Consider the following 24661-nt stretch of genomic DNA (forward strand, 5'->3'; position numbering starts at 1 on the left):
TGGGGGGAAGGTTCACCTTCCAACAGGAAAACGAGCCTAAGTACACAGCCCAAACAACACAGGAGTGGCTTTGGGACAAGTCTCTGAATGTCCTTGAGGGGCCCAGCCAGAGCCCGGACTTGAACCCGATCTAACATCTCTGAAGAGACCTGAAAATAGCTGTGCAGCGACGCTCCCCTTCAATCCTAACAGAGATTGAGAGGTTCTTCAGAGAAGAATGGGAGAAACTCCCCAAATACAGTTGTGCCAAGCTTGTAGCGTCATACCGAGTTGGTACTGAATAAAGGGTCTGAATACTTGTGCAAATTTGATATTTACATTTTCTTTTCAATATACATTTGCAAAGAAAATCTAAAAACCTGTTTTTGCTTTGTTATTATGGGGTATTGTGTGTAGATTGATGAGGGGGGAAAAAAACAATTTAATCAATTTTTGAATAAGGCTGTAACGTAACAAAATGTGGAAAATGTCAAGCGGTCTGAATACTTTCCAAATGCACTGTACGTTTATTTCTATGAGATACTATAATTCAGTTAATCTTTATGAATTATGAAGCCTTTATGCACATTATGTTTTTGTTTTATTACATAATTGCTTCAATATTCACAAAAAGTTACGTTAGCTAATGAACATTATCTCATAGAACAAAACGTATAAGATCTCCTAAGCCCGTGTTTACAACAGACCTTATGTTCTGTGTTTATCCAAAAACCCTACAAAAACTAAATTTTTCCATATGCTTTGTCCAACGAACCATTGCGGAGTTAGTGCCTACAAAAAGACAGCATGACTATTGCCCTCTTTTTAAGCCTTTATGTAATACGTTGAACAAAAATATAAATGCAACAAGTAAAGTGTTGGTCCCATTTTCATGATGCACAAAAAGCTTATTTCTCTAAAATTTTGTTCACAAATTTGTTTACATCCCCGCTAATGAGCATTTCTCCTTTGCCAAGATAATCCATCCACCTGACAGGTGTAGCATATCAAGAAGCTGATTAAACAGCATGATCAGTACACAGGTGTACCTTGTGCTGGGGACAATAAAAGGCCACTTTAAAAAGTGTAGTTTTGTCACACAACACAATGCCAAAGATGTCTCAAGTTTTGAGGGAGCGTGCAATTGGTATGCTGACTGCAGGAATGACCACCAGAGCTGTTGCCAGAGATTTTAATGTTCATTTCTTTACCATAAGACCATGAGCAGGGGTAATTAATGTTCATTTCTTTACCATTCTTTACCATGAGCAGGGGGAATTTGCGTGCGCTGCAGGATTTTAATCCATGACGGCGTAGTGTGTTACTAATGGTTTTCTTTAAGACTGTGGTCCCAGCTCTCTTCAGGTCATTGACCAGGTCCTGCCGTGTAGTTCTGGGCTGATCCCTCACCTTCCTCATGATCATTGATGCCCCACGAGGTGAGATCTTGCATGGAGCCCCAGACCGAGGGTGATTGACCGTCATCTTGAACTTCTTCCATTTTCTAATAATTGCACCAACAGTTGTTGCCTTCTCACCAAGCTGCTTGCCTATTGACCTGTAGCCCATCCCAGTCTTGTGCAGGTCAAACAAAAACACCCAAATAATTGGTTGACAATAGAGCCTTCCACAATGCAGGCGATGGCTGTAGTCGACTGCATTCAAAACGTAATTACCTTTGATCACATGATTTTTGTAAAGTTCATGCAGTCCACATTAGGCGCAAGTCTTTACCATTTTAATCCACATTATGCAACACACTTTGAAAGGCATTGACCACTTGACAAAACCGATCCGCTTGAGCGTGCCCAATGTCTATGTTGCCAAGTAGAATACAAAAAGGTGTGTATCTTTGGCGAGGAGGCGTGCTCGCGCGCGTCAGGTACATTGTCAAGTTCACCGGAAAAAAATTAATCAGACGGTAGGCTCAATGATCGGTAAACGTTTGTGCTGTTCGAATGAAACTGATTTGAGCCCATGTACAGTAGCTATTAAAATAAAGCGAATAGCCTACTTTAAGTTACAATATGGAAGTTTACAAATACCCCGTTTTCTTCGAGGTTCACAGTCTGGATTCAGCACAGAAAGAGAAGATAGAAAAGTACTTTCAGATTCGCCGTAAATCTGATGGCGGAGACTGCGGACCGATAGACAAAGTTGGTGACAACGTTTACAAGATCGCATTTATTGACGGGGCAGGTATGGACATTTAGAGATTACTATTTGAGCTGTACTTGAAACTAAAGGTGAAACTTAAAAAAGTATCTTGAAATGTTTTCCTTTGTAATTCTGGAACAGTTTCACTTTCACATTTAAATTGTGCTACATGCACAAACACAACATACCATGCTCACCCCTCCCCGGTTATCTCTGTCATAACAAACCTATTGAAGTTAAAGGGATAGTTCACCCAAATTACACAATTACTAATTGGTTTCTCTACCCTGTAAGCAGTCTATGGACAAGGTATTACTGCATTCCATGCTTTGGTTTAGTTTCCCAGGCACTGTTTCCACAATGTTTTAGCATTTGTGGCACAAATCCCATTCAAGTCATTGGACCGAAATTAGCCTATTTTTTTGCATAATGTTCAAAACATCTATAAGTTACTTTGTTTAGCTTCAAAATCAATTTTAGATACTGGGATGATTTGGACATGATGCGTGACAAATGCTATTATTGGTCCCATGACTTGAATGGGATTTGTGCCATACATGTGATCCTTTGAACATATTGACATTTTTTGGATTTTTCAAGCAACTAGTTACTGACAAAAAACACACCATTTACCTTAATGTCTGTGTTAATATGGAGGCATGAAAAATAATGTATATGTTGTATAATAGTGGTGTGCAGCTAAGCTGAAAATGTGGACTCAATAGTGCACTTTCTGATAAAAGCACCACATTTGGCACAGAGGTAGATGTACAGTATGTACCCTGAAAATATATAGATATTGACCCACCCCAGATTTGGCCCCTGGGGGGCGGGGCAGCGTCACTCAAAAATAACAAAATAAATGTATACATATTTAGATTCCAGTCCATTTCTCTGTACCAAGTTCAGAGTTTCATATTTCAGATACAATTGGAACTGAGTTAGAGTTAAACCATCTTAGGTTGTACCGGTACTTCATATTAGCTCAATTACCATTTACTTAGCCTCTGAGTATCACAGAACACAACACTTTCTATTGATGAAATGTATAAAAAATAACTGTTCAAAACATGAAAACGGATGAGTGAAAATAAAAAATAAAAAAGCTTATTTTGGATAATTAAACCAATTACTTGTGTTACAAAATCTTAATAAAATAAACGTGTTACTGCTTGACAGACAGTGTCTCATTGCAATCATTACCAATTTTAGGTAAAAAAAAAAGACCCCATTTGGCGCTTTTAAGATACAAATATGTTGGTGTTTTTAGGGTTGTTAATTTTATTACCACTACTACTATAACAACAACAACAACAACTGATTCCTCTTTAATTCTTCCAGTCCAGAAGAGGGTACTTCAGAAACCTAATCATGTTTTGGAGATGCCTGGGGGACCTCTTTCCCTCACTCTGAGAGGCAGCCTGGAGCCTCCACCCACAACAACCTCCCCAGTCAGCAGTCAGTCGGTGAGTCCAGAATATGCAGACAGACCTATACATAACCTGTCACATAACCTGTTAGATAAGGCATTTATTTCCCATAATATGAGGTCAAAATATACAGACGTCAATGCACTGTTGTTGTATTTGCATCCCATTAAACACAAAGCTTAGTCAGGTAATAACTTTATTATCCCTTCAAATGAGGTCAAAATAGTCTTCACTGTTTTATTGCATGTTTGATTTTATGTGATATTATAATAAGTAAAACATTAATTTACAATATGAGGAATGACATTAAAATAAATTCTAACTAAAGAAATCTGTACTAAACTAACAAAATGGACAAATGCCAAACCAGATACTAGATTTATCAGATAATCCAGATGCAGATGCATGGTCGACCTACAATAATAAATTAATAATAAATGTAGATAAAGACAGATATAGAGTGGGGATAAAAAGTATTTAGTCAGCCACCAATTGTGCAAGTTCTCCCACTTAAAAAGATGAGAGAGGCCTGTAATTTTCATCATGGGTACACGTCAACTATGACAGACAAAATGAGAAAAAAAAAATCCAGATAATCACATTGTAGGATTTTTAATGAATTTATTTGCAAATTATGGTGGAAAATAAGTATTTGGTCAATAACAAAAGTTTCTCAATACTTTGTTATATACCCTTTGTTGGCAATGACACAGGTCAAACGTTTTCTGTAAGTCTTCACAAGGTTTTCACACACTGTTGCTGGTATTTTGGCCCATTCCTCCATGCAGATCTCCTCTAGAGCAGTGATGTTTTGGGGCTGTCGCTGGGCAACACGGACTTTCAACTCCCTCCAAAGATTTTCTATGGGGTTGAGATCTGGAGACTGGCTAGGCCACTCCAGGACCCTGAAATGCTTCTTACGAAGCCACTCCTTCGTTGCGCGGGCGGTGTGTTTGGGATCATTGTCATGCTGAAAGACCCAGCCACGTTTCATCTTCAATGCTCTTGCTGATGGAAGGAGGTTTTCACTCAAAATCTCACGATACATGGCCCCATTCATTCTTTCCTTTACACGGATCAGTCGTCCTGGTCCCTTTGCAGAAAAACAGCCCCAAAGCATGATGTTTCCACCCCCATGCTTCACAGTAGGTATGGTGTTCTTTGGATGCAACTCAGCATTCTTTGTCCTCCAAACACGACGAGTTTAGTTTTTACCAAAAAGTTCTATTTTGGTTTCATCTGACCATATGACATTCTCCCAATCCTCTTCTGGATCATCCAAATGCACTCTAGCAAACTTCAGACGGGCCTGGACATGTACTGGCTTAAGCAGGGGGACACGTCTGCCACTGCAGGATTTGAGTCCCTGGCGGTGTAGTGTGTTACTGATGGTAGGCTTTGTTACTTTGGTCCCAGCTCTCTGCAGGTCATTCACTAGGTCCCCCAGTGTGGTTCTGGGATTTTTGCTCACCGTTCTTGTGATCATTTTGACCCCACGGGGTGAGATCTTGCGTGGAGCCCCAGATCGAGGGAGATTATCAGTGGTCTTGTATGTCTTCCATTTCCTAATAATTGCTCCCACAGTTGATTTCTTCAAACCAAGCTGCTTACCTATTGCAGATTCAGTCTTCCCAGCCTGGTGCAGGTCTACAATTTTGTTTCTGGTGTCCTTTGACAGCTCTTTGGTCTTGGCCATAGTGGAGTTTGGATTGTGACTGTTTGAGGTTGTGGACAGGTGTCTTTTATACTGATAACAAGTTCAAACAGGTGCCATTAATACAGGTAACGAGTGGAGGACAGAGGAGCCTCTTAAAGAATAAGTTACAGGTCTGTGAGAGCCAGAAATCTTGCTTGTTTGTAGGTGACCAAATACTTATTTTCCACCATAATTTGCAAATAAATTCATAAAAAATCCTTCAATGTGATTTTCTGGATTTTCTTTTTCTAATTTTGTCTGTCATAGTTGACGTGTACCTATGATGAAAATTACAGGCCTCTCTCATCTTTTTAAGTGGGAGAACATGCACAATTGGTGGCTGACTAAATACTTTTTTTCCCCACTGTAATACAACATAATATAACATAACATACTGGCCCCCCGTGTAGCTCAGTTGGTAGAGCATGGCGCTTGCAACGCCAGGGTTGTGGGTTCGATTCCCACGGGGGCCAGTATGAAAAATAAATACAAATAAAATGTATGCACTCACTAACTGTAAGTCGCTCTGGATAAGGGTGTCTGCTAAATGACTAAAATGTAAAAAATTAACAGTGGAATTACACATTTTTTTTCTGACTAGAGTCACCAGTCCCTCCCATTCCACCCCTGCCTCCCAGTAGAGACTTCGCCACCTGGTGACCTAGAGCATGAACTCCATCTAGACTCCTACCTCCTGCGCTACCTGAAGGAGAGCCCTGGAGCTGGAAGAGACCTGCAGCAGCAGCTGTCCTCTTTGAGCTGCTCTGTCCATCTCCACCCAGAGGACGGGAGGGCAGTGGTCAGAGGCTCAGGCCAAGCTGGGTCATGTGGAGATGGGGTTGGGGTGGGACCATGGAAGGCACAGGTAGAGAGACTGTTCAAACAGCTCCAGGAGCAGTACAAATGCCACTATGAGGTAGACCCACGTAAGCTCCAGACTCTGCTGCAGAGCAGTACCCTGGGTTCGGAGGATGTGAGAGTTTACTGTGAGGCAGGGGAAGGGTTTGCGGTGGTGGTTGGGGAGGAGGCCGAGGTCCAGGCCAAGATGAAGGCGCTGGAGGCCATCCAGGGTCAGGGTCTGAGCTCAGGGAAGCAGGAGAAGATCAGCACCACCTGTCGTCTGGGACAGGCCAAGCTCCGTCTTCTAGGGGAAGTTATAGAGAAGGATCTAGGTGAGGCTGTTCCAGGGGTGAGGGTGACGCGTGGTGACTCAGCTCAGCTGGTGCTGGAGGGTTCAGCAAGTGAAGTCCGGACAGCCAGACAGTTAGTTAGAGATAAGATCTCTCTGGTGCTGCAGCGGGTGGTGCCTGAGTTGTCCCCCCACCTCCTGTCCTTCCTGAGGGATGAGTATGGGAGGCCTGGGAACATGAGAAGTCTGCTGGGGTTGGGACGCCAAGTAGAAATAGAGCTGGGGGACACAGAGCTCCATCTGTTCTCCCTCTCCTCTGGTAAACTGGACCAGGCTGAGAAGTCTCTGCTGGGGGAGTTTGGGGAGGAGAAAGTCGATGTGCCCAACTGTGCTGCCCTGCCATCTGAACTGAAGTCCAAGCTTGAGAAGAAGGTCAAGGAGATGAACCAGAGCAGACGCAGGGTGGTGACCAGGTATGGTCCTGGGTGTAGAGTGCAGCTTCTGGGCCACATGGAGCAGGTTCAGGAGCTGAGGAAGGAGATCGGGACCTTTCTGATAGACCAGTCCAGTGTGGAGGAGACAGTGTGTCTACCTTACCCGGAGATAGCTGACCACCTACCAAAACTTCTGGAGAGGATCGGTGTGGACCACGCTGGGGTGACCCTCCACCCCTCAGCCTCAGCCATCCACCCCACTGTGGTGCTCTGTGGACCCTCTGTCCGGGTGGCCCAAGTCAGGGACAGGTTGGGCCCTGCTCTGGCCTCCTTGGTCCACCAGACTGTGACCATAGACCAGCCGGGGGCGCTACGCTACTTCCAAGGCCTGGGAAGGGAGTACCTGGAAGTGGTGGGCCGCTCTCAACACTGCGTCATCCAGCTGCACAACCAGGGTGGCATTGCCGGCGAAGCTGGCGCCGGACCAAGACTGGAGGAGATGGTCACAGCCACTAGCTATTGCCTCCAGCGGGGGCTGCAGGTTGTGGTGCGTCAAGGTGACATCACCAAGGAACGGGCGGACGCGCTGGTGAACGCAGCCAATGAGGACCTGGATCACGCCGGTGGCGTGGCTGCAGCTCTGAGCCGGGCGGGGGGGTCTGAGGTACAGCGGGCCAGCAGAGATCTGGTTAGGCAAATAGGGAGAGTACCCACAGGTACAGTGGTAGAGACTACAGGAGGGAATCTGCCTTGTAAGATGCTGCTGCATGCGGTGGGACCAGTAGGTGGCAGCATAGGTGGGAATGAGCGCCCTCTGCTGGAGAAGACAGTAAAGGCAGCCCTGGATCTGGCAGAGACCTTGGAGCTTCAGACCCTGGCCATGCCCTGCATCAGCTCAGGGATATTTGGCGTTCCTTTGAAGGTGTGCTCTGAGGCCATAGTCTCTGCAGTGAGGGACTTTGGGAGGGAACAGCACATCCTTACCAAGGTCACTCTGATTGATGTGAGTGGAGAGGCAGTGAAAGCCATGCAGGAGGCCTGTGATAGGCTGTTTCAGGGGAAGAGGGAGTTTTCTGGTTGGGAGGGAGATTCTAGCACCACCACCACTACCACTACACATGCTCCTCAGAGAGACACCACTTCTGCCTCCACCAGGGGAGCAGCGGCTCCAGAGGTCTGTGTCCAGGTGGAGATCATCCAGGGAACCATAGAGAAGCAGAAGGTGAGAGAGAGACACTGACATGGCCACATTCTTGATTCAACAACATTCTGTGAATTATGTTGACTTCATACTGACTCAATGTTCCCATTCTCATTTACACTTTCTCTTCCTTTTTCTGTTACCCTTTTTCTTTATTTATTTATCTCTTTCTTTCCTCTTCTCTGTCTCTCTGTCTGTCTCTCTGAAGGTGGATGCCCTGGTGTCCCCCATGGTTGGTAGTGACCCTCTCTCCTCCCGTGTTGGTAATGTCTTGTCGGAGGCAGCTGGACCGGGGCTGATGAAAGCGTTTCTGAGGGAATCAGGGGGACAGACTGCACCTGGTGACTACGTCCTGGTGGACGGATTGTCTGGTCTCAGCTCTGGCCGTGTCTTCTTCCTCAGCTGTGCACACTGGGACAACAACTCCCAAGGACCAGCAGTACAGGTGTGTCCCCTTGTATGTGTCCGTGTGTGTGTGTCTTCACATGGCAGTTATGACCTTTGAACCTCCATTAACCCCTGACCTCTGGTCCTCTCTCAGGCTCTGAGGCAGGGTGTGAGGAGAGTTCTAGCCTCTTGTGAGAACCAGGGCTTCTGTTCCGTTGCCTTCCCTGTAGTTGGAACTGGTGCGGTTCTCATGTTCCCTCACAACGTGGCAACACAGGTTCTGCTAGAAGAGATACATGGGTATGAACAGAATCGAGCGAGCAGAAGTCCTTTCCTTGTCCGCATCATCATCCATCCCACTGACAGATATTCTACTAAGGTGAGAAGAGACTTTTAAAGAAGGGCGCTTCTCTTGACTTCAATGGTTTCATGCAAAAGAAAAACTCAAGTTACTGTTTAACACAGTTCATTAGTGGTTGTCCTTGACCTGTGGTTGTATTTTGTTTTTACTTCCAGGCTTTCCAAACTTCCCAGAGTGCTTTGCATGTCAGATGGTTTGTAATGGATGCTTCTCCAGATCAGAGTGAGTTAAGAAAACTATTCATGTCATATTTACTTTTTACCCCCCACTTATACATTGATTCAGTCTCGTCTCTCTCTCTCTCCTCTCTCTCTCTCTCTCTCTCTCTCTCTCTCTCTCTCTCTCTCTCTTCTCTCTCTCTCTCTCTCTCTCTCTCTCTCTCTCTCTCTCTCTCTCTCTCTCTCGCTCTCTCTCTCTCTCTCTCTCTCTCTTCTCTCTCATCTCTCGCTCTCTCTCTCTCTCTCTCTCTCTCTCTCTCGCTCTCTCTCTTTCTCTCTCTTCTCTCTCTCTCTCTTCTCTCTCTCTCTCTCTCTCTCTCTCTCTCTCTCTCTCTCTCTCTCTCTCTCTTTCTTTCTCTCTCAATTCAATTTCAATTCATTTCAATTTAAGGGCTTTATTGGCATGGGAAACATATGTTAACATTGCCAAAGCAAGTGAAGTAGATAATAAACAAAAGTGAAATAAACAATAAAAATGTACAGTAAACGTTACACTCACAAAAGTTCCAAAAGAATAAAGACATTTCAAATGTCATATTATGTGCAAATAGTTAAAGTACAAAAGGGAAAATAAATATAAATATGTATTGTATTTACAATGGTGTTTGTTCTTCACTGGTTGCCTTTTCTTGTGGCAACAGGTCACACATCTTGCTGCTGTGATGGCACACTGTGGTCACCCAATAGATATGTCCGTTTATGAACATTTGGATTGCTAATTATTTTTTTTTTTTTTTGTATTTGTCTTTTTTGAAATGTATTTATTATTATACTTTTTTTTGGGGGGGGGCGGGGGGGGATGGATCAGCTTAATATTGCAGATAGATTGTATCTTCTATCAATGTAATTGTCTGCATCACTTCCAATCCTCCATGTTTTTTATATATATACTCCCCTTTATTACTTTTCAACCCCGCCATCCTTTCCCTACTTGGAGTAAATTAGTGAACAACAATGCCCAGGCCTCTACGTCCGGTCTATACTTACTATACACCTTATTGATATATATATATATTTTTTTACTCCTGAACTTCTTCTACTCTCAACCTCTCCGATCATTTTCATGATGTCCATCCGGTTTGCTTCTATATGGCATATCTTTATAACTGTGCTCTTTCCCAAAAGCTCCCAACATACAACCTATATACTTATTATGGACACAGTATGCTTACATTATTAGCTATCTTTGTTATTATTTGTTGTTATTTGTTATTAGTCCCATCCTTCAACTCTATTCAATACCTCCCATCTATCTCTTAACACCATCCATATAGGATTTATATTTGCCATAAATATTTCAACCGTACTGTGATGTTTTACAAAAGTTCTGAACCTTTCTATTCTCATTGCTTCTACAGATTGTGAATTTAATTTTTTTTTTTTGTTGCTAAAAGTATTATTATATTATTGATCGATTGACTATGACATTTCATATCACCCAGTAATGTTATCTGCAAGGTTAGCTCCAGGTAAATATTGCAATTCTTTAGCCATTCCTGGACCTGTGTCCAAAAACAAGCTACAAATGGACAGAACCAAAATAAATGATCTAATGATTCTGTCTCTTCACAGCAAAATCTACAGAGCTGGGAAGAATGTATCCCCCATATAAATAACATTCTATTGGTAGCAAGAATTTTATATAGTAATTTAAATTGAAAGATTCTAATTTTTGAATCCGGTGTCATTTTGTGTGTCAGTTCATAAACACTATGTCATGGGATCGGTACGTCAAAGATCTCTTCCCAACTATTTTGCAATCTATATGGGACGGCTGTCAATCCTTTGGTCCTTAAGTGAAACTGATATACTTTTTTGATTTATCACAGTTTTCCTTAACCAATTATGTTCTTTAATGCAAGGCCGACAGACAAGTTCCTTACTTTCTCCCCCTTCCACTTTCCTCTTCCACTTTTGCGGTAAGGCTGCAATTATTTGGTTGTAATTTTGGGTAGAGCAGACATTTCCATATGTTTTTGTTAGCTGCATGTGCGACATAACTCCACCAGTCCTACCGATGATATGATTTACAAAGATTACACTTTTTTTAAACATTCTGTCAAAAAATAAAGGTTTTTTGTCAATTAGTATATTTGAATTTAACCACAATATTTGTTGCATTATTTGTTCTGTCGTTTCTGGAGGATTAAATTGAAATTGCAACCAACTTTCTATGGCTTGTTTTAGAAATAGTGATATGTGGGAGATGATTTCCTTTTCAAATAACTGCAAATGAGTTGTTTTAATCTGAATAATGGGAAAAAGGCCTTTCTTGAACATTGGGTGAGACAATCTTACTAATTTGCATGAGAACCAGTTCGGATTTAAGTATAACTTTTGTATGACTGAAGCTTTTAGTGATAGGTCTAATGCTTTAATATTTAATAATTTCTGTCCTCCGAATTCATATTCATTATATAAAAATGCCCTTTTAATTTTGTCTGGCTTGCTGTTCCAAATAAAATTGAATATTCTTTTCTCATATAATTTAAAAAACTGTTCGCTAGGCGTAGGCAAGACCATAAGCAAATAGGTAAACTGGGATAATACTAAAGAGTTACTCAGGGTGATTTTTCCACAAATTGACAGGTATTTTCCTTTCCATGGTAGTAAGATCTTATCTATTTTTGCTAACTTTCTATTAAAATGTATTGAAGTGAGATCATTTATTTCCTTTGGGATATGTATTCCGAGTATATCCACATCACCATCAGACCATTTTATTGGGGGCGGCAGGTAGCTTAGTGGTTAAGAGCGTTGTACCAGTAACCGAAAGGTCGCTGGTTCTAATCCCCAAGCCGACTAGGTGAAACATCTGTCGATGTGCCCTTGAGCAAGGCACTTAACCCTAATTGCTCCTGTAAGTCGCTCTGGATAAGAGCGTCTGCTAAATGACCAATTTATTTATTTTTTATTTTTTTATTGGTAAACTACATGGTAATGTAACATTTTTATTTTTTAGTGATCCAATACGTAATATAGTACATTTGTCATAATTTGGTTGTAATCCAGAGAGGTTAGTAAATGTATCTAGATCCTCTATGAGGCTGTGGAGGGATTCTAGTTGTGGATTTAAAAGAAAACATAAATCATCAGCGTACAATGACACCTTTGTTTTTAAGCCCTGTATTTCTAATCCTCTGATATTATTATTGGATCTGATTTTAATAGCTAACATCTCGATGGCCACAATAAATAGATATGCCGATAGTGGACAACCTTGTTTCACTCCTCTAGACAGTTTAAAACTTTAGGAGAAATAGCCATTATTTACTATTTTACACCTAGGGTTACTATACATGATTTTGACCCATTTTATAAGAGATTCTCCAAAATTGAAATGCTCCAGGCATTTATATATAAACCCCAGTCAAACTTTATCAAATGCCTTTTCGAAGTCTGCTATGAATAGCAGGCCTGGTTTCCCATATTTTCCATAGTGTTCTATTGTTTCCAATACTTGCCTTATATTATCTCCAATGTATCTTCCATGTAAAAAAACCTGTCTGATTAGAATGAATAATATCCGACAATACCTTTTTAATTCTATGCATCACAACACTGAAGTGTAAGGGGCCTCCAATTTTGTAAATGGACTGGATCTTTATATTTTCCACTTGTATCCTGTTTCAGTAATAATGAGATCAGACCTTCTTCTTGAGTGTCAGATAATCTAACATTTACATAGGAGTGGTTAAAACATGCTAATAACGGTCCTCTTAGTATATCAAAAAAGGTTTGGTATACCTCGACTGGTATGCCATCCAGCCCTGGAGTTTTCCCAGACTTAAAGTCTTTAATTGCATCCAGAAGTTCCTCCTCTGTAATTTCACCTTCACATGAGTCTTTCTGTGTGGCTGTTAATTTGACATTATCAATAGAAAAAAAATCTCTACAATTAGCTTCAGTTAGAGGAGATGGAGGCGACTGAAAAGAAAACATATGCTTAAAGTACTTTGTTTCTTCCTTCAAAATATAATTTGGTGAATTATGGGTGACTCTGTCAATTGTAACCAGTTTCATTAAGTTCTTTTTGGTAGCATTCCTATGTTGAAGATTAAAAAATAATTTTGTGCATTTTTCCCCATATTCCATCCAGTTTGCTTTATTTTTATAATATATTACACTTTATCTTTCTTGAATAAGTTTCTCCATTTCTTTTTGTTTTTCCTCTCATTTATTCTGAGCTCTATGTTACAGTTTTTATTGCCATCTATCTGTTCTGTTAGACTTTCTATTTCCTTTCTTAGTATAAACTCTTTTGACCTAAATTGCTTTTGTTTTCGAGATGAGTACTGAATTGCATGGCCTCTAAAGGCACATTTAAAGGTGTCCCATACAGTAAGGGGATTCGCTGTACCTATGTTATGTTGGAAAAAGTCAGTTTTATAAATTCCTTTGTTCTAATTATAAATAAATTATCATCCAATAGGCTTTGATTAAATTTCCAATATCCTCGCCCACGTGGAAATTCAGTAAGAGTAATGTATATGCCTATTATATGATGGTCCGACCGCATTCTGTCCCCTATCAACACTTTTTTTTTTTTACTTTTGGTGCCAACGAGAATGAGATAAGAAAGAAGTCAAGACGACTAGCTTCATTCAGTCTCCGCCATGTATATCTCACTAGATCAGTATGTTTAAGCCTCCATATATCTACTAGTTCTAATGTATCCATGACATTCACAATTTCCTTAAGAGCATGTGGGTGATTGTTTGTGGTGTGATTTCCTTTACGGTCCATTGAGCTATTTAAAACAGTATTATAATCCCCCACCATAACAATATTGTCTTGAATTGCTTGCAGGCTTGATCATTTATTATATATATTGTCAAAGAATTGTGGATCATCATTATTTGGTCCGTAAAGGTTAATGAGCCATATCTGTTTATGGTCCAATAACATATTTAAAATAATCCATCTACCTTGCGTATCTATTTTGACAATTTGCACATTCGGATCGAAATTACTATTAATTAATATCATCACCCCTTTTGAATTTCTTTGCCCATGGGAAAAGCCCATTGTTTTCTAATTCTTTGTGGATCTGTGTAATCTGAGGGAAATATGTGTTTCTAATATGGTCATACATTTGGCAGGAGGTTAGGAAGTGCAGCCCAGTTTCCACCTCATTTTGTGGCAGTGTGCACATAGCCTGTCTTCTCTTGAGAGCCAGGTCTGCCTACGGCGGCCTTTTTCAATAGCAAGGCTATGCTCACAGAGTCTGTACATAGTCAAAGCTTTCCTTAAGTTTGGGTCAGTCACAGTGGTCAGGCATTCTGCCACTGTGTACTCTATGTTTAGGGCCAAATAGCATTCTAGTTTGCTCTGTTTTTTTGTTAATTCTTTCCAATGTGTCAAGTAATTATATTTTAGTTTTCTCATGATTTGGTTGGGTCTATCTGTGTTGTTGTTCTGGGGCTCTGTGGGGTCTGTTTGTGTTTGTGAACAGAGCCCCATGACCAGCTTGCTTAGGGGAACTCTTCTACAGGTTAATTTATCTGTAGGCTATGGCTTTTTTATGGAAGGTTTGGGAATCGCTTCCGTTTAGTTGGTTGTAGAATTTAGCGGCTCTTTTCTGGATTTTGATCATTAGAGGGTATCAGCCTAATTCTGCTCTGCATGCATTATTTGGTGTTTTACGTTGTACACAGAGGATATTTTTGCAGAATTCTGCATGCAGAGTCTCAATTTTGTGTAGTGCGATGGTTGGGGAGAAAGCCAATTTGACATTTACTTATTAGATTTTTTTTCTTGAAGAAAGGTTTGAATTCTTGAATTCAAAATGCAACAGAAAACCTTCCTCAAGTTGCTGTTTACGCAAATTCCCCTGTAATTATTGGGGTTTGATTTGTCTCCACTTTTGTGGATAGGGGAGATGAGCCTCACAGACATCAGGAAAGCAGCCAGAAGTTAGTACCATGTTGAACAATTGAAGCATAGTATTTTGCAACTCAGGTGTGCTGTTTTTCAGCATTTTTTTTCTGATGTTATCTAGAGCACAACCCTTCTTTTAATTTAGTTCTTGTTGGGTTATCGGCTAATCTAATGGATTTTGGTTGTTTTTAATGACTGATTCAAGGATGTTCAATTTTGAATTTCTAATTGGGTATGTTGAAAGTCTTTTTGAGGGATGTTTCTGTATAGATTATGAAATTAAGTTTTCCAAATTCCTTCATTCTGTATGGCTAATTCTTGTGGCTTTGTCGTGCTTAAATTGTTCTCTGACTCTCTCTTTCTCTCTTTCTCTCTTTCTCTCGTTCTCTCTTTCTCTCTCTCGCTCTCTTTCTCTCTCCCCCTCTCTCATTCTCTCTCTCTCTCTCTCTCTCTCTCTCTCTCTCTCTCTCTCTCTCTCTCTCTCTCTCTCTCTCTCTCTCTCTCTGTCTTTCTCTCTCTCTTTCTTAATTCAATTCATTTTAAGGGCTTTATTAACATGGGAAACGTAAGTTAACATTGCCAAAGCAAGTGAAGGCGATAGTAAACAAAAGAGAAATAAACATCTCCCTCTCTCTCTTTCTCTCTCCCTCTTTCTCTCTCCCACTCTCTCTCTTTCTCTCTCTCTCTCCTCTCTCTCTGTTTCTCTCTCTCAGCCTCCTTCTATCGTCACATCTCTACCACTCAGGACGAGGTCTCTGCCATGCTGGGCAGTGTCAAGCTACAGCTGGTCTTCGGCGACATCATCCGTGAGACCACTGATGTCATCGTCAACACCACAGACTTCTCAGCCAACCACTCAGGTAGCACTGGTTGTCCTCCAATGTGGTTTTGATTAGTCATCACTGTTGTGTGTGTTTGTTTGTTCTGTTCTGTTCTCTGTTTCCCCTCACGTCCCCTTATCTTCCTGTAGGTGTCTCCAAAGCTATTCTGACTGCTGCAGGTTCCACAGTCCAAGCAGAGTTAGCACAAGGTTTGTTTTACGGTGTTTCCATACACAATCATATTAACACAATCACAAACTCTCAGAGCAATCCTTTCACACAAGTCAGAAAGTAATCATTTGACGAAGTCAAATCTTTTTCACTAAGACGTAGACACATTGAAAAATCACTTCACAGATCACTTTATCAGCTTATTCTTCACTTATCAGTGGAGGCTGGTGGGAGGAGCAATAGAAGGTCGGGCTCATTGTAATTGCTGGAATGGAATAAATGTGACGGTATCAAACACATAAAACATAAGAAACCCTTGATTCAATTCCAGCCATTACAATGAACCCGTCCTCCTATAGCTCCTCCCACCAGCCACCACTGTCTATAATTGAACACTACGTGCCAACCAGTGGAGGCTGCTGAGGGGAGGACGGCTCATAATAATGGCTGGAATGGAGTCAATGGAATGATATTAAACACATCAAAAAAGTGGTTTCCATGTGGTTGATACCATTCCATTGACTACTTTCCAGACGTTATTATGAGCAGACTCCCCTCAGCAGTCCTCCCCTCAGCAGTCCTCCCCTCAGCAGTCCTCCCCTCAGCAGTCCTCCCCTCAGCAGTCCTCCCCTCAGCAGCCTCCCCTTAGCAAACTCCCCTCAGCAAACTCCCCTCAGCAGCCTCCCCTCAGCAGTCCTCCCCTCAGCAGTCCTCCCCTCAGCAGTCTCCCCTCAGCAGCCTCCCCTCAGTAGTCTCCCCTCAGCTGTCATCCCCTCAGCAGTCTCCCCTCAGCTGTCCTCCCCTCAGCTGTCCTCCCCTCAGCTGTCCTCCTCTCAGCAGTCCTCCCCTCAGCAGTCCTGTCCTCAGCAGTCCTCCCCTCAGCTGTCCTCCCCTCAGCAGCCTCGCCTCAGCAGTCCTTCCCTCATCAGTCCTTCCCTCAGCAGTCTCCACTCAGCAGTCTCCCCTAAGTAGTCCTCCCCTAAGCAGTCCTCCCCTCAGCTGTCCTCCCCTCAGCTGTCCTCCTCTCAGCAGTCTCCCCTCAGCTGTCCTCCCCTCAGCAGTCTCCCCTCAGCTGTCCTCCCATCAGCAGTCCTCCCATCAGCAGTCCTCCCCTCAACTGTCCTCCCCTCAGCAGTCCTCCCCTCAGCAGTCCTCCCTTCAGCTGTTCTCCTCTCAGCAGTCCTCCCGTCAGCAGTCTCCCCTCAGCAGTCTCCCCTCAGCAGTCTCCTTTCAGCAGACTTCCCCTCAGCAGTCCACCCCTCAGCTGTCCTCCCCTCAGCTGTCCTTCCCTCAGCAGTCTCCACTCAGCAGTCTCCCCTCAGCTGTCCTCCCCTCAGCAGTCCTCCCCTCAGCTGTCCTCCCCTCAGCTGTCCTCCCCTCAGCAGTCTCCCCTCAGCTGTCCTCCCCTCAGCAGTCCTCCCCTCAGCCCTCCCCTCAGCATTCCTCCCCTCAACTGTCCTCCCCTCAGCAGTCCTCCCCTCAGCTGTCCTCCCTTCAGCTGTCCTCCTCTCAGCAGTCCTCCCGTCAGCAATCTCCCATCAGCAGCCTCCCCTCAACAGTCCTCCCCTCAGCTGTCCTTCCCTCAGCTGTCCTCCCCTCAGCAGTCCACCCCTCAGCAGACTTCCTCTCAGCTGTCCTCCCCTCAGCAGTCCACCCCTCAGCTGTCCTCCCCTCAGCAGTCCTCCCCTCTGCAGCCTTCCCTCAGCAGCCTCCCCTCAGCAGCCTCCCTTCAGCAGTCTCCCCTCGGCTGTCCTCCCCTCGGCTGTCCTCCCCTCGGCTGTCCTCCCCTCAGCAGTCCTCCCCTCAGCAGTCCTCCCCTCAGCTGTCCTCCCCTCAGCAGCCTCCCCTCAGCAGTCCTTCCCTCAGCAGTCCTTCCCTCAGCAGTCCTTCCCTCAGCAGTCTCCCCTCAGCAGTCTCCCCTCAGCAGTCTCCCCTCAGCTGTCCTCCCCTCAGCAGTCCTCCCCTCAGCTGTCCTCCCCTCAGCTGTCCTCCCCTCAGCAGTCTCCCCTCAGCTGTCCTACCCTCAGCAGTCCTCCCCTCAGCTGTCCTCCCCTCAGCAGTCCTCCCATCAGCAATCCTCCCCTCAACTGTCCTCCCCTCAGCAGTCCTCCCCTCAGCAGTCCTCCCCTCAGCAGTCTCCCCTCAGCAGCCTCCCCTCAGCATTCCTCCCCTCAGCTGTCCTCTCCTCAGCTGTCCTCCCCTCAGCTGTCCTCCCCTCAGCTGTCCTCCCCTCAGCAGACTTCCCCTCAGCTGTCCTCCCCTCAGCAGTCCACCCCTCGGCTGTCCTCCCCTCAGCTGTCCTCCCCTCAGCAGTCCTCCCCTCAGCTGTCCTCCCATCAGCAGCCTCCACTTCTTTTTTTATTCTCCTCTCCATCAGTGGGTGTGCCAGCAGACTGGATGTGCACCACAGGGCCCGGTGCACTGGGCTGCAAGGAGATCGTTCACGTCTGCTTTAAATGCGACACACAGCGGATCAACAAGGTCTGCGGGAAGATACTGAAACAGTGTGAGAGAAAGGGCCTCCGATCTGCAGCCTTCCCTGCAGTCAACACTGGTATGTACAGTATGTCCCATTTTTTTGTGAAATGCAATACAGAGTCCCTTAATTTGCTCTTGTATCAACCCTCTGCCATACCAATTTGTGTTCAATATTTTTATTGTGCGCATTTATTAGTCTTAAATGCCGTAGGTCACAATTGAGTTAATATCAAAACAAATACTGAGGAACAAGTTTTCATTAGTGAAACCAGCATCTATATTCTGTAATTTACTGGTTAGATGATATTATAGACATTAAAAAACACGTATTTGCTGTACAGGTGCTGCTCGAGCAGACGCTGGCTCTATGTGTAAGGCCATGTTGGACGGCTTTGCATCAAGGGTGAGGGATTTGTCCCCCAACATCCTCTCTGTCATCCGCATTGTCATGCTGCAGAGACCCGTCTTCCAGGCATTCAAGTCAGTCTCCATTTTTGTTGTCTGAAATGGTGGGGTCTTTTGTGTGTCTTGGTTTAAATCAGCGCTGCCCAACCCTGTTCCTGAAGAGCTAGGCTGCAGTCCAAACATGTTAATGTTACCCTCCTCAGCCCTCGCGCTAGCCACTTTCCCTCGTCGAAACCGGATGCAGTTTGATTGCCATCTTAAGTGGAGGTCCAATTCACAAACGTAGCCCCCTCGGCCCTCGATTTAGCTCGACGGAGCGAGTGAAGAACTTTGGTCACTTGTGTGGTTGATATGACCCACAATTCAATCACTTGTCAAACTTCGGTGGCTGCAAAGTGTCAAATGATATCAACACGGCTGCATTTTCGGCATATGAGACAAAATTATGATGCTAGCTTGAAAAAAGCTATATGACATTGATTTTAGCGTTGGCAAATGGGAAATACGTTAAAATTGGCTTAGTCTCGTAGTGAGGAGCCTATAAAACGTAGCTAGCTTCATAAACATATTTTGGGAATTCTGAAATTGATTGGAATAAATTACCAAAACTATATAACTAGCTAGCCAGCTATGGGTAACTGTAGCTAGCCACCCGACAGAAGTGCTAGCTAGCTACCTTAGCTTCCTAGGTACATTAATAGCTTTAGGTTGGTAGTTTTTAAGCTGAACTTCAAGATTTCTACCAAGGACATTGCCTCCGATCATCACTCTCCCTCGCTTGGGCAAGGGACATTTAAGATGCACTGGGATGTGAAGATGGGCTGAGGGTTTAGGGCCGAGGGCGGACTACTTTGCGTTTGGACTGCAAGCCTTACTATGCTGTAGGTTTAGAGTGGAACCCTTATGTAGAACACCTGATTCTAATAATTACCGGGTTGATAAGCTGAATCAGGTTAGTTACAACTGGGGTTGGAGCGGAAACTTACAGGAGGGTGGCTCTCCAGGAACAGGGTTGGGCAACCCAAGTTTAAATGTTATGATACGTTTATTTGGGTGTAGTTTGCTTCACTTATATAATTAGTTTTTGTTATCTAATCAGAGGTTATTTATCAGTTTTAGTTATGATGTCTGGATGTTGTTAAGCTTTGGACAGGACATTTTATTTATGTTTTTGTTTGTTTGCAGGTCAGAGCTGGAGAGCCGACTGGGAACTATCGCCCCAACCCCAACACTGAAAGGTATCTGTGTGTGTGTGTGTGTACTTGTGTATGTACAAATTATCTTTATATTCTTGGATATGTAGATATAACTTGGGCCCAGAGTTTTACCTGGAAAACTTTGGGTCCTAGTTATAACATTTATCTTTATACGCTCTTTCTTAACTCTCCTCTATCTATCTCCACAGAGAGGGCCCAACGAATACTGAAGAAGAAACTTAATATTGGCTTTTCCTCCCCCGCACATGGCTGCCTTCCTCCTTCCTCTGCCCAAGCAGGCCTCACCATCACCCCCTGGAGACCGCCCCCGGCGGTGCTGAGCGTGGTGGGGAGTGGGGTGGACGCTATAAGGGGGGCCAGGCGGGAGCTGGATGCCATCCTGCAGAATCAGCTGACTCAGAGAGAGGTGAAGGGAGAGGACCTGTACGTGCTGGAAGAGGTGGAGCTGCAGGCCGTGCAGAAGAAAGCGAAGGCCCTGGGAGTGAGCCTGGAGCTGGGTAGAATTCAGAGGGCAGGAGGAGTGGAGGCTTGGGCTGGAGCTGGAGGTGGAGGTGGAGCTGCGGCTGGGGAGGGGTTTTATGTTCTCCAAGGCCTGACGGAGGACGTTCTGAGCGTGCGCGAGGTGCTTGACAGTGCGCTCAGTGGCGCCCTCCGTAGGGAGCTGAATGAGAGAAATGAGGCTGTAGTGGCCCTCAGTGTCCAGTGGTCTATGTGCAGGCATAGTGACATTTGGGAGGAGCTGGGGATGCATGCCAACTACCTTCTGGAGCAGGCACACCTGAGAGGAGATGTCTCAGCAGAGCTCGAAGTCCCAGATGGGAGCAAATTCAAGGTGAACCTGAAGAACAATGTGGCCACTGACTGGAGAACGGGTCACACCTTAAAGATGAAGCGAGAGGAGAGTGCAAGTACGGATAGATTTGTTTTATTTTCAGCTTTTGAATTTCTGACTTAGTTTTATAAAATTTATATTTTGGTCATTTAGCGTATGCTTTTATCCAGAGCGACTTTACAGTCAGACATTGATTTGCAGTTAACAATAACCCTTGAATCCATTATGTCAACAGCCTAATGACCCCTAGCCACTATTGATTTCACTATTATCTTTAACACCCATTTAACATTTTAAACATCCTCTGATAGTCCTGTTCATGCCGTAAACTCAGCTTTATAGTCCTGTGTACTTGATGTGTTTTTAGAGTTGCCATCGTACTGGGATGATATGGCCGCCGGTGAAACGCTGAAGAGAGTGCTGCTCTTGCCTACCTCACCAGAGTACCAGGAGGTGGCACAGGGATTCCAAAGCACCACAGCAGCACACGTCACCATCCACAAAGTAACAGACCAACAACCTGACACGCCACAACCTGACACGCCACAACCTGACACGCCACAACTTGACACGCCACAACCTGACACACAACCAGCTGCTTATTATGAATATATCTGATAGTATAGTAAATTAAAATACAAAGACATTACTGTTGTACAGTATTGTATAGTACACTGAAAAAATATATAAACACAACATGTAAAGTGTTGGTCCCATGTTTCTTGAGTTGAAATTAAAGATCCCGGAAATTTTCCATACGCACAGAAATTATATTTCTCTCAAATGTTGTGCACAAATTTGTTTACATCCCTGTTAGTGAGCATTTCTCCTTTGCCAAAATAATCCATCCACCTGACAGGTGTGGCATATCAAGAAGCTGATTAAACAGCATGATCATTACACAGGTGCACCTTGTGCTGAGGACAGAAAAAGGCCACTCTAAAATGTGCAGTTTTGTCACACAACACAATGCCACAGATGTCTCAAGTTTTGAGGGAGTGTGCAATTAGCATGCTGTCTGCAGGAATGTCCACCAGAGCTGTTGCTAGAGAATTACATGTTCATTTCTCTACCGTAAGCCGCCTCCAACATCGGTTTGCTAATGTCAACTTTGTGAACAGAGTGCCCCATAGTGGGGTTATGGTATGGGCAGACATAACCTATGGACAATGAACACAATTGCATTTTATCGATGGCAATTTGAATGCACAGAGATACCGTGACGAGATCCTGAGGCCCATTGTCGTGCCATTCATCCGCCTCAAACACCTCATGTTTCAGCATGATAATACATGGCCCCATGACACAATGATCTGTACACAATTCCTGGAAGCTGAAAAGGTCCCAGTTCTTCCATGGCCTGCATACTCATCAGACATGTCACCCATTGAGCGTGTTTGGAATGCTCTGGATCTACGTGTTTGACAGCATGTTCCAGTTCCTGCCAATATCCAGAACTTCGCACAGCCTTTGAAGAGGAGTGGAACAACATTCCACAGGCCACAATCAACAGCCTGATCAACTCTATGCGAAGGAAATGTGTCGCGCTGCATGAGGCAAATGGTGGTCACACCAGATACTGACTGGTTTTCTGATCCACGCCCCTACTTTCTTTTCTCAATGTATCTGTGACCAACAGATGCATATCTGTATTCCCAGTCATGTGAAATCCATAGATTAGGGCCTAATTAATTTATTTAAATTAACTCATTTCGTGATATGAACTTTAACTCAGGAAAATCGGTGCAATTGTTGCATGTTGCGTTTTATATTTTTGTTCAGTGTTAATGAAAGTACCAATACTGTAGTGTTGTACACGGTTGTGTTTAAGGTGTTGATTTATTCTTGAAACTTTGTCTCTTTGTCAGATCGAGCGTGTGCAGAATGTATTTCTGTGGCAGGCGTACGCATTGTGTGAGCAGCGTATCCGGGCCAAGAACGGACCAGCGGAGGTGGGGCTAAAGAAACTCTACCACGGGACGGCAGCAACAACCTGTGATGCCATTGAAAGGAATGGATTTGACAGGAGCTATGCTAATAGTAAGGGCTATTACAATGCTATTACATGTTATTCCAATGCTATTCCAATGCTATTCCAGTGCTATTCCAATGCTTTTACATGCTATACATGCTATTCCAATGCTATGACATGCTATTACATACTATTCCAATGCTATTACACGCTATTCCAATGCTATTACATGCTATACATGCTATTACACGCTATTACAATGCTATGACATGCTATTACATACTATTCCAATGCTATTACATGCTATTCCAATGCTATTACACGCTATTACAATGCTATGACATGCTATTACATACTATTCCAATGCTATGACATGCTATTACATACTATTCCAATGCTATTACATGCTATTCCAATGCTATTACACGCTATTACAATGCTATGACATGCTATTACATACTATTCCAATGCTATGACATGCTATTACATACTATTCCAATGCTATTACATGCTATTCCATTGCTATTCCACGCTATTCCAATGCTATTACACGCTATTACATGCTATTCCAATGCCGCCATTTATTCATGTACTTTTACTTACTTAAATGTTTATTCATTCATTCATTCATTCTCTCCGCTTCATCAATTTCCTTCCCTCTGTCTTCCTCTTTTAGTTACAGCATATGGAGTGGGCGTGTATTTTGCTGTGAAAGCAAGCTATTCATCCAATCCCAGATATACCCCTCCTGATGGTTCTGGGCACAGGCATATGTACGTTGCACGTGTCCTGACTGGGCGCTATACCCTGGGTGACCCCTCCATGAAGTTTACCCCTCGTCGCTCCCCCACAGATCCCACTGACCGCTATGACAGTCTAGTGGACAACCAGCAGACACCCAGCATGTTTGTCATCTTCCACGACGACCAAGCGTACCCAGAGTACCTCATCACCTTCGTATAATAGTGGGCCTTTATAATAATTTAGAAACCATTTGTAATCATAACTATTGAAATGCCTTTATTGTTTTGAGGATGATTCTCACTTCTATCATTATAAGCAGCTGTCATAATCATTCTCATCCCTATATCTATGTATCATAATGATTGTCACATTGCATGCGTTCTGCTGCAGGACCTAAAGCAATACACAATCTACAGAGGCAATCGCTGAAGTGGTTTAAAAAAGAGAAGACATTGAAGATATTTAAGTGAGATTTATTTGTGTCTATTTTATTTGGTACTATACTATACGTCAGATAGCTGTACTGTGAATGAGAATATATATTTTTTTTCCCGTGGAGTTAGCGGGTTGACGTTTATTGTCATGAGTCTTGCCCTGGAGGCAGAACTGGGCGCCAATAAGCGGTTCCGCTAGATAGGCCAGCTGCAAAGTCAAAGTAGTCTATATCATAAAAATGCATTAAAAAAGAAAAGAAAACGAATGTTGGTCTTATTTTGAGGTTAGGGTTAAGCATTAGGGTTAGCAGTGTGGTTAAGGTTAGGATTAGGTTTAAATATGATTATATGACTTTGTGGCTGTGCCAGATAGTGACCACTCTGCAGAGCTGCCTCCAGTACATGAGTAATCTCAATAAATGCCAACATGCGCGCAGTTCAATAAAATACAATGAAATGTATTATTTTTATTAGCCTTCTTAATTAAAAATCTCAATTATTATATCTAATGAGAACAAATACAGGATGCCCCTCTTTTATTCCTACAAGCACACGCTAACATCTTACAGTTTTGACATAGAATATGGTATGTAATTGACCAGAAAAACATATTGAACATTTCTAGCATATTTCTAACACATTCATCATCATCTTTTCCTCACATGGGAAAGAGCAGGAAACCGTTCAATGAGGAGTAGTGATTGCCATTGTCAGA

At 43.4% G+C, this 24661-nt stretch overlaps 1 protein-coding gene across 1 annotated transcript; it reads left to right on the plus strand.

Annotated features, from left to right (window-relative positions):
• Nucleotides 1-1900: 1900 nt before the first annotated feature.
• LOC311113169 (protein mono-ADP-ribosyltransferase PARP14-like) lies at nucleotides 1901-24661 on the plus strand. Its single transcript, XM_084156348.1, has 15 exons — nucleotides 1901-2178; nucleotides 3478-3602; nucleotides 5864-8047; nucleotides 8235-8471; nucleotides 8568-8792; nucleotides 8930-8996; nucleotides 15586-15732; nucleotides 15843-15902; nucleotides 18242-18418; nucleotides 18684-18822; nucleotides 19933-19985; nucleotides 20153-20872; nucleotides 21164-21300; nucleotides 22665-22836; nucleotides 23445-24661. The coding sequence occupies exons 1-15, from the start codon at nucleotides 2007-2009 to the stop codon at nucleotides 23729-23731; spliced, it is 4902 nt and encodes a 1633-aa protein (XP_084012474.1). The 5' UTR covers nucleotides 1901-2006; the 3' UTR covers nucleotides 23732-24661.

Source organism: Coregonus lavaretus (genome assembly GCF_964263955.1).
Source record: "Coregonus lavaretus genome assembly, chromosome: 39".
Classification (NCBI taxonomy): domain Eukaryota; kingdom Metazoa; phylum Chordata; class Actinopteri; order Salmoniformes; family Salmonidae; genus Coregonus; species Coregonus lavaretus.

Bases quoted from the DNA above. Each gene is read 5' to 3' on its own strand.
- LOC311113169 (XM_084156348.1), top strand. From the start codon at position 2,007: ATGGAAGTTTACAAATACCCCGTTTTCTTCGAGGTTCACAGTCTGGAT. The intron at 3,603-5,863 runs GTGAGTCCAGAA...TTTTCTGACTAG, and splicing joins CCCCAGTCAGCAGTCAGTCG to AGTCACCAGTCCCTCCCATT. The intron at 18,823-19,932 runs GTCAGTCTCCAT...GTTTGTTTGCAG, and splicing joins CCCGTCTTCCAGGCATTCAA to GTCAGAGCTGGAGAGCCGAC.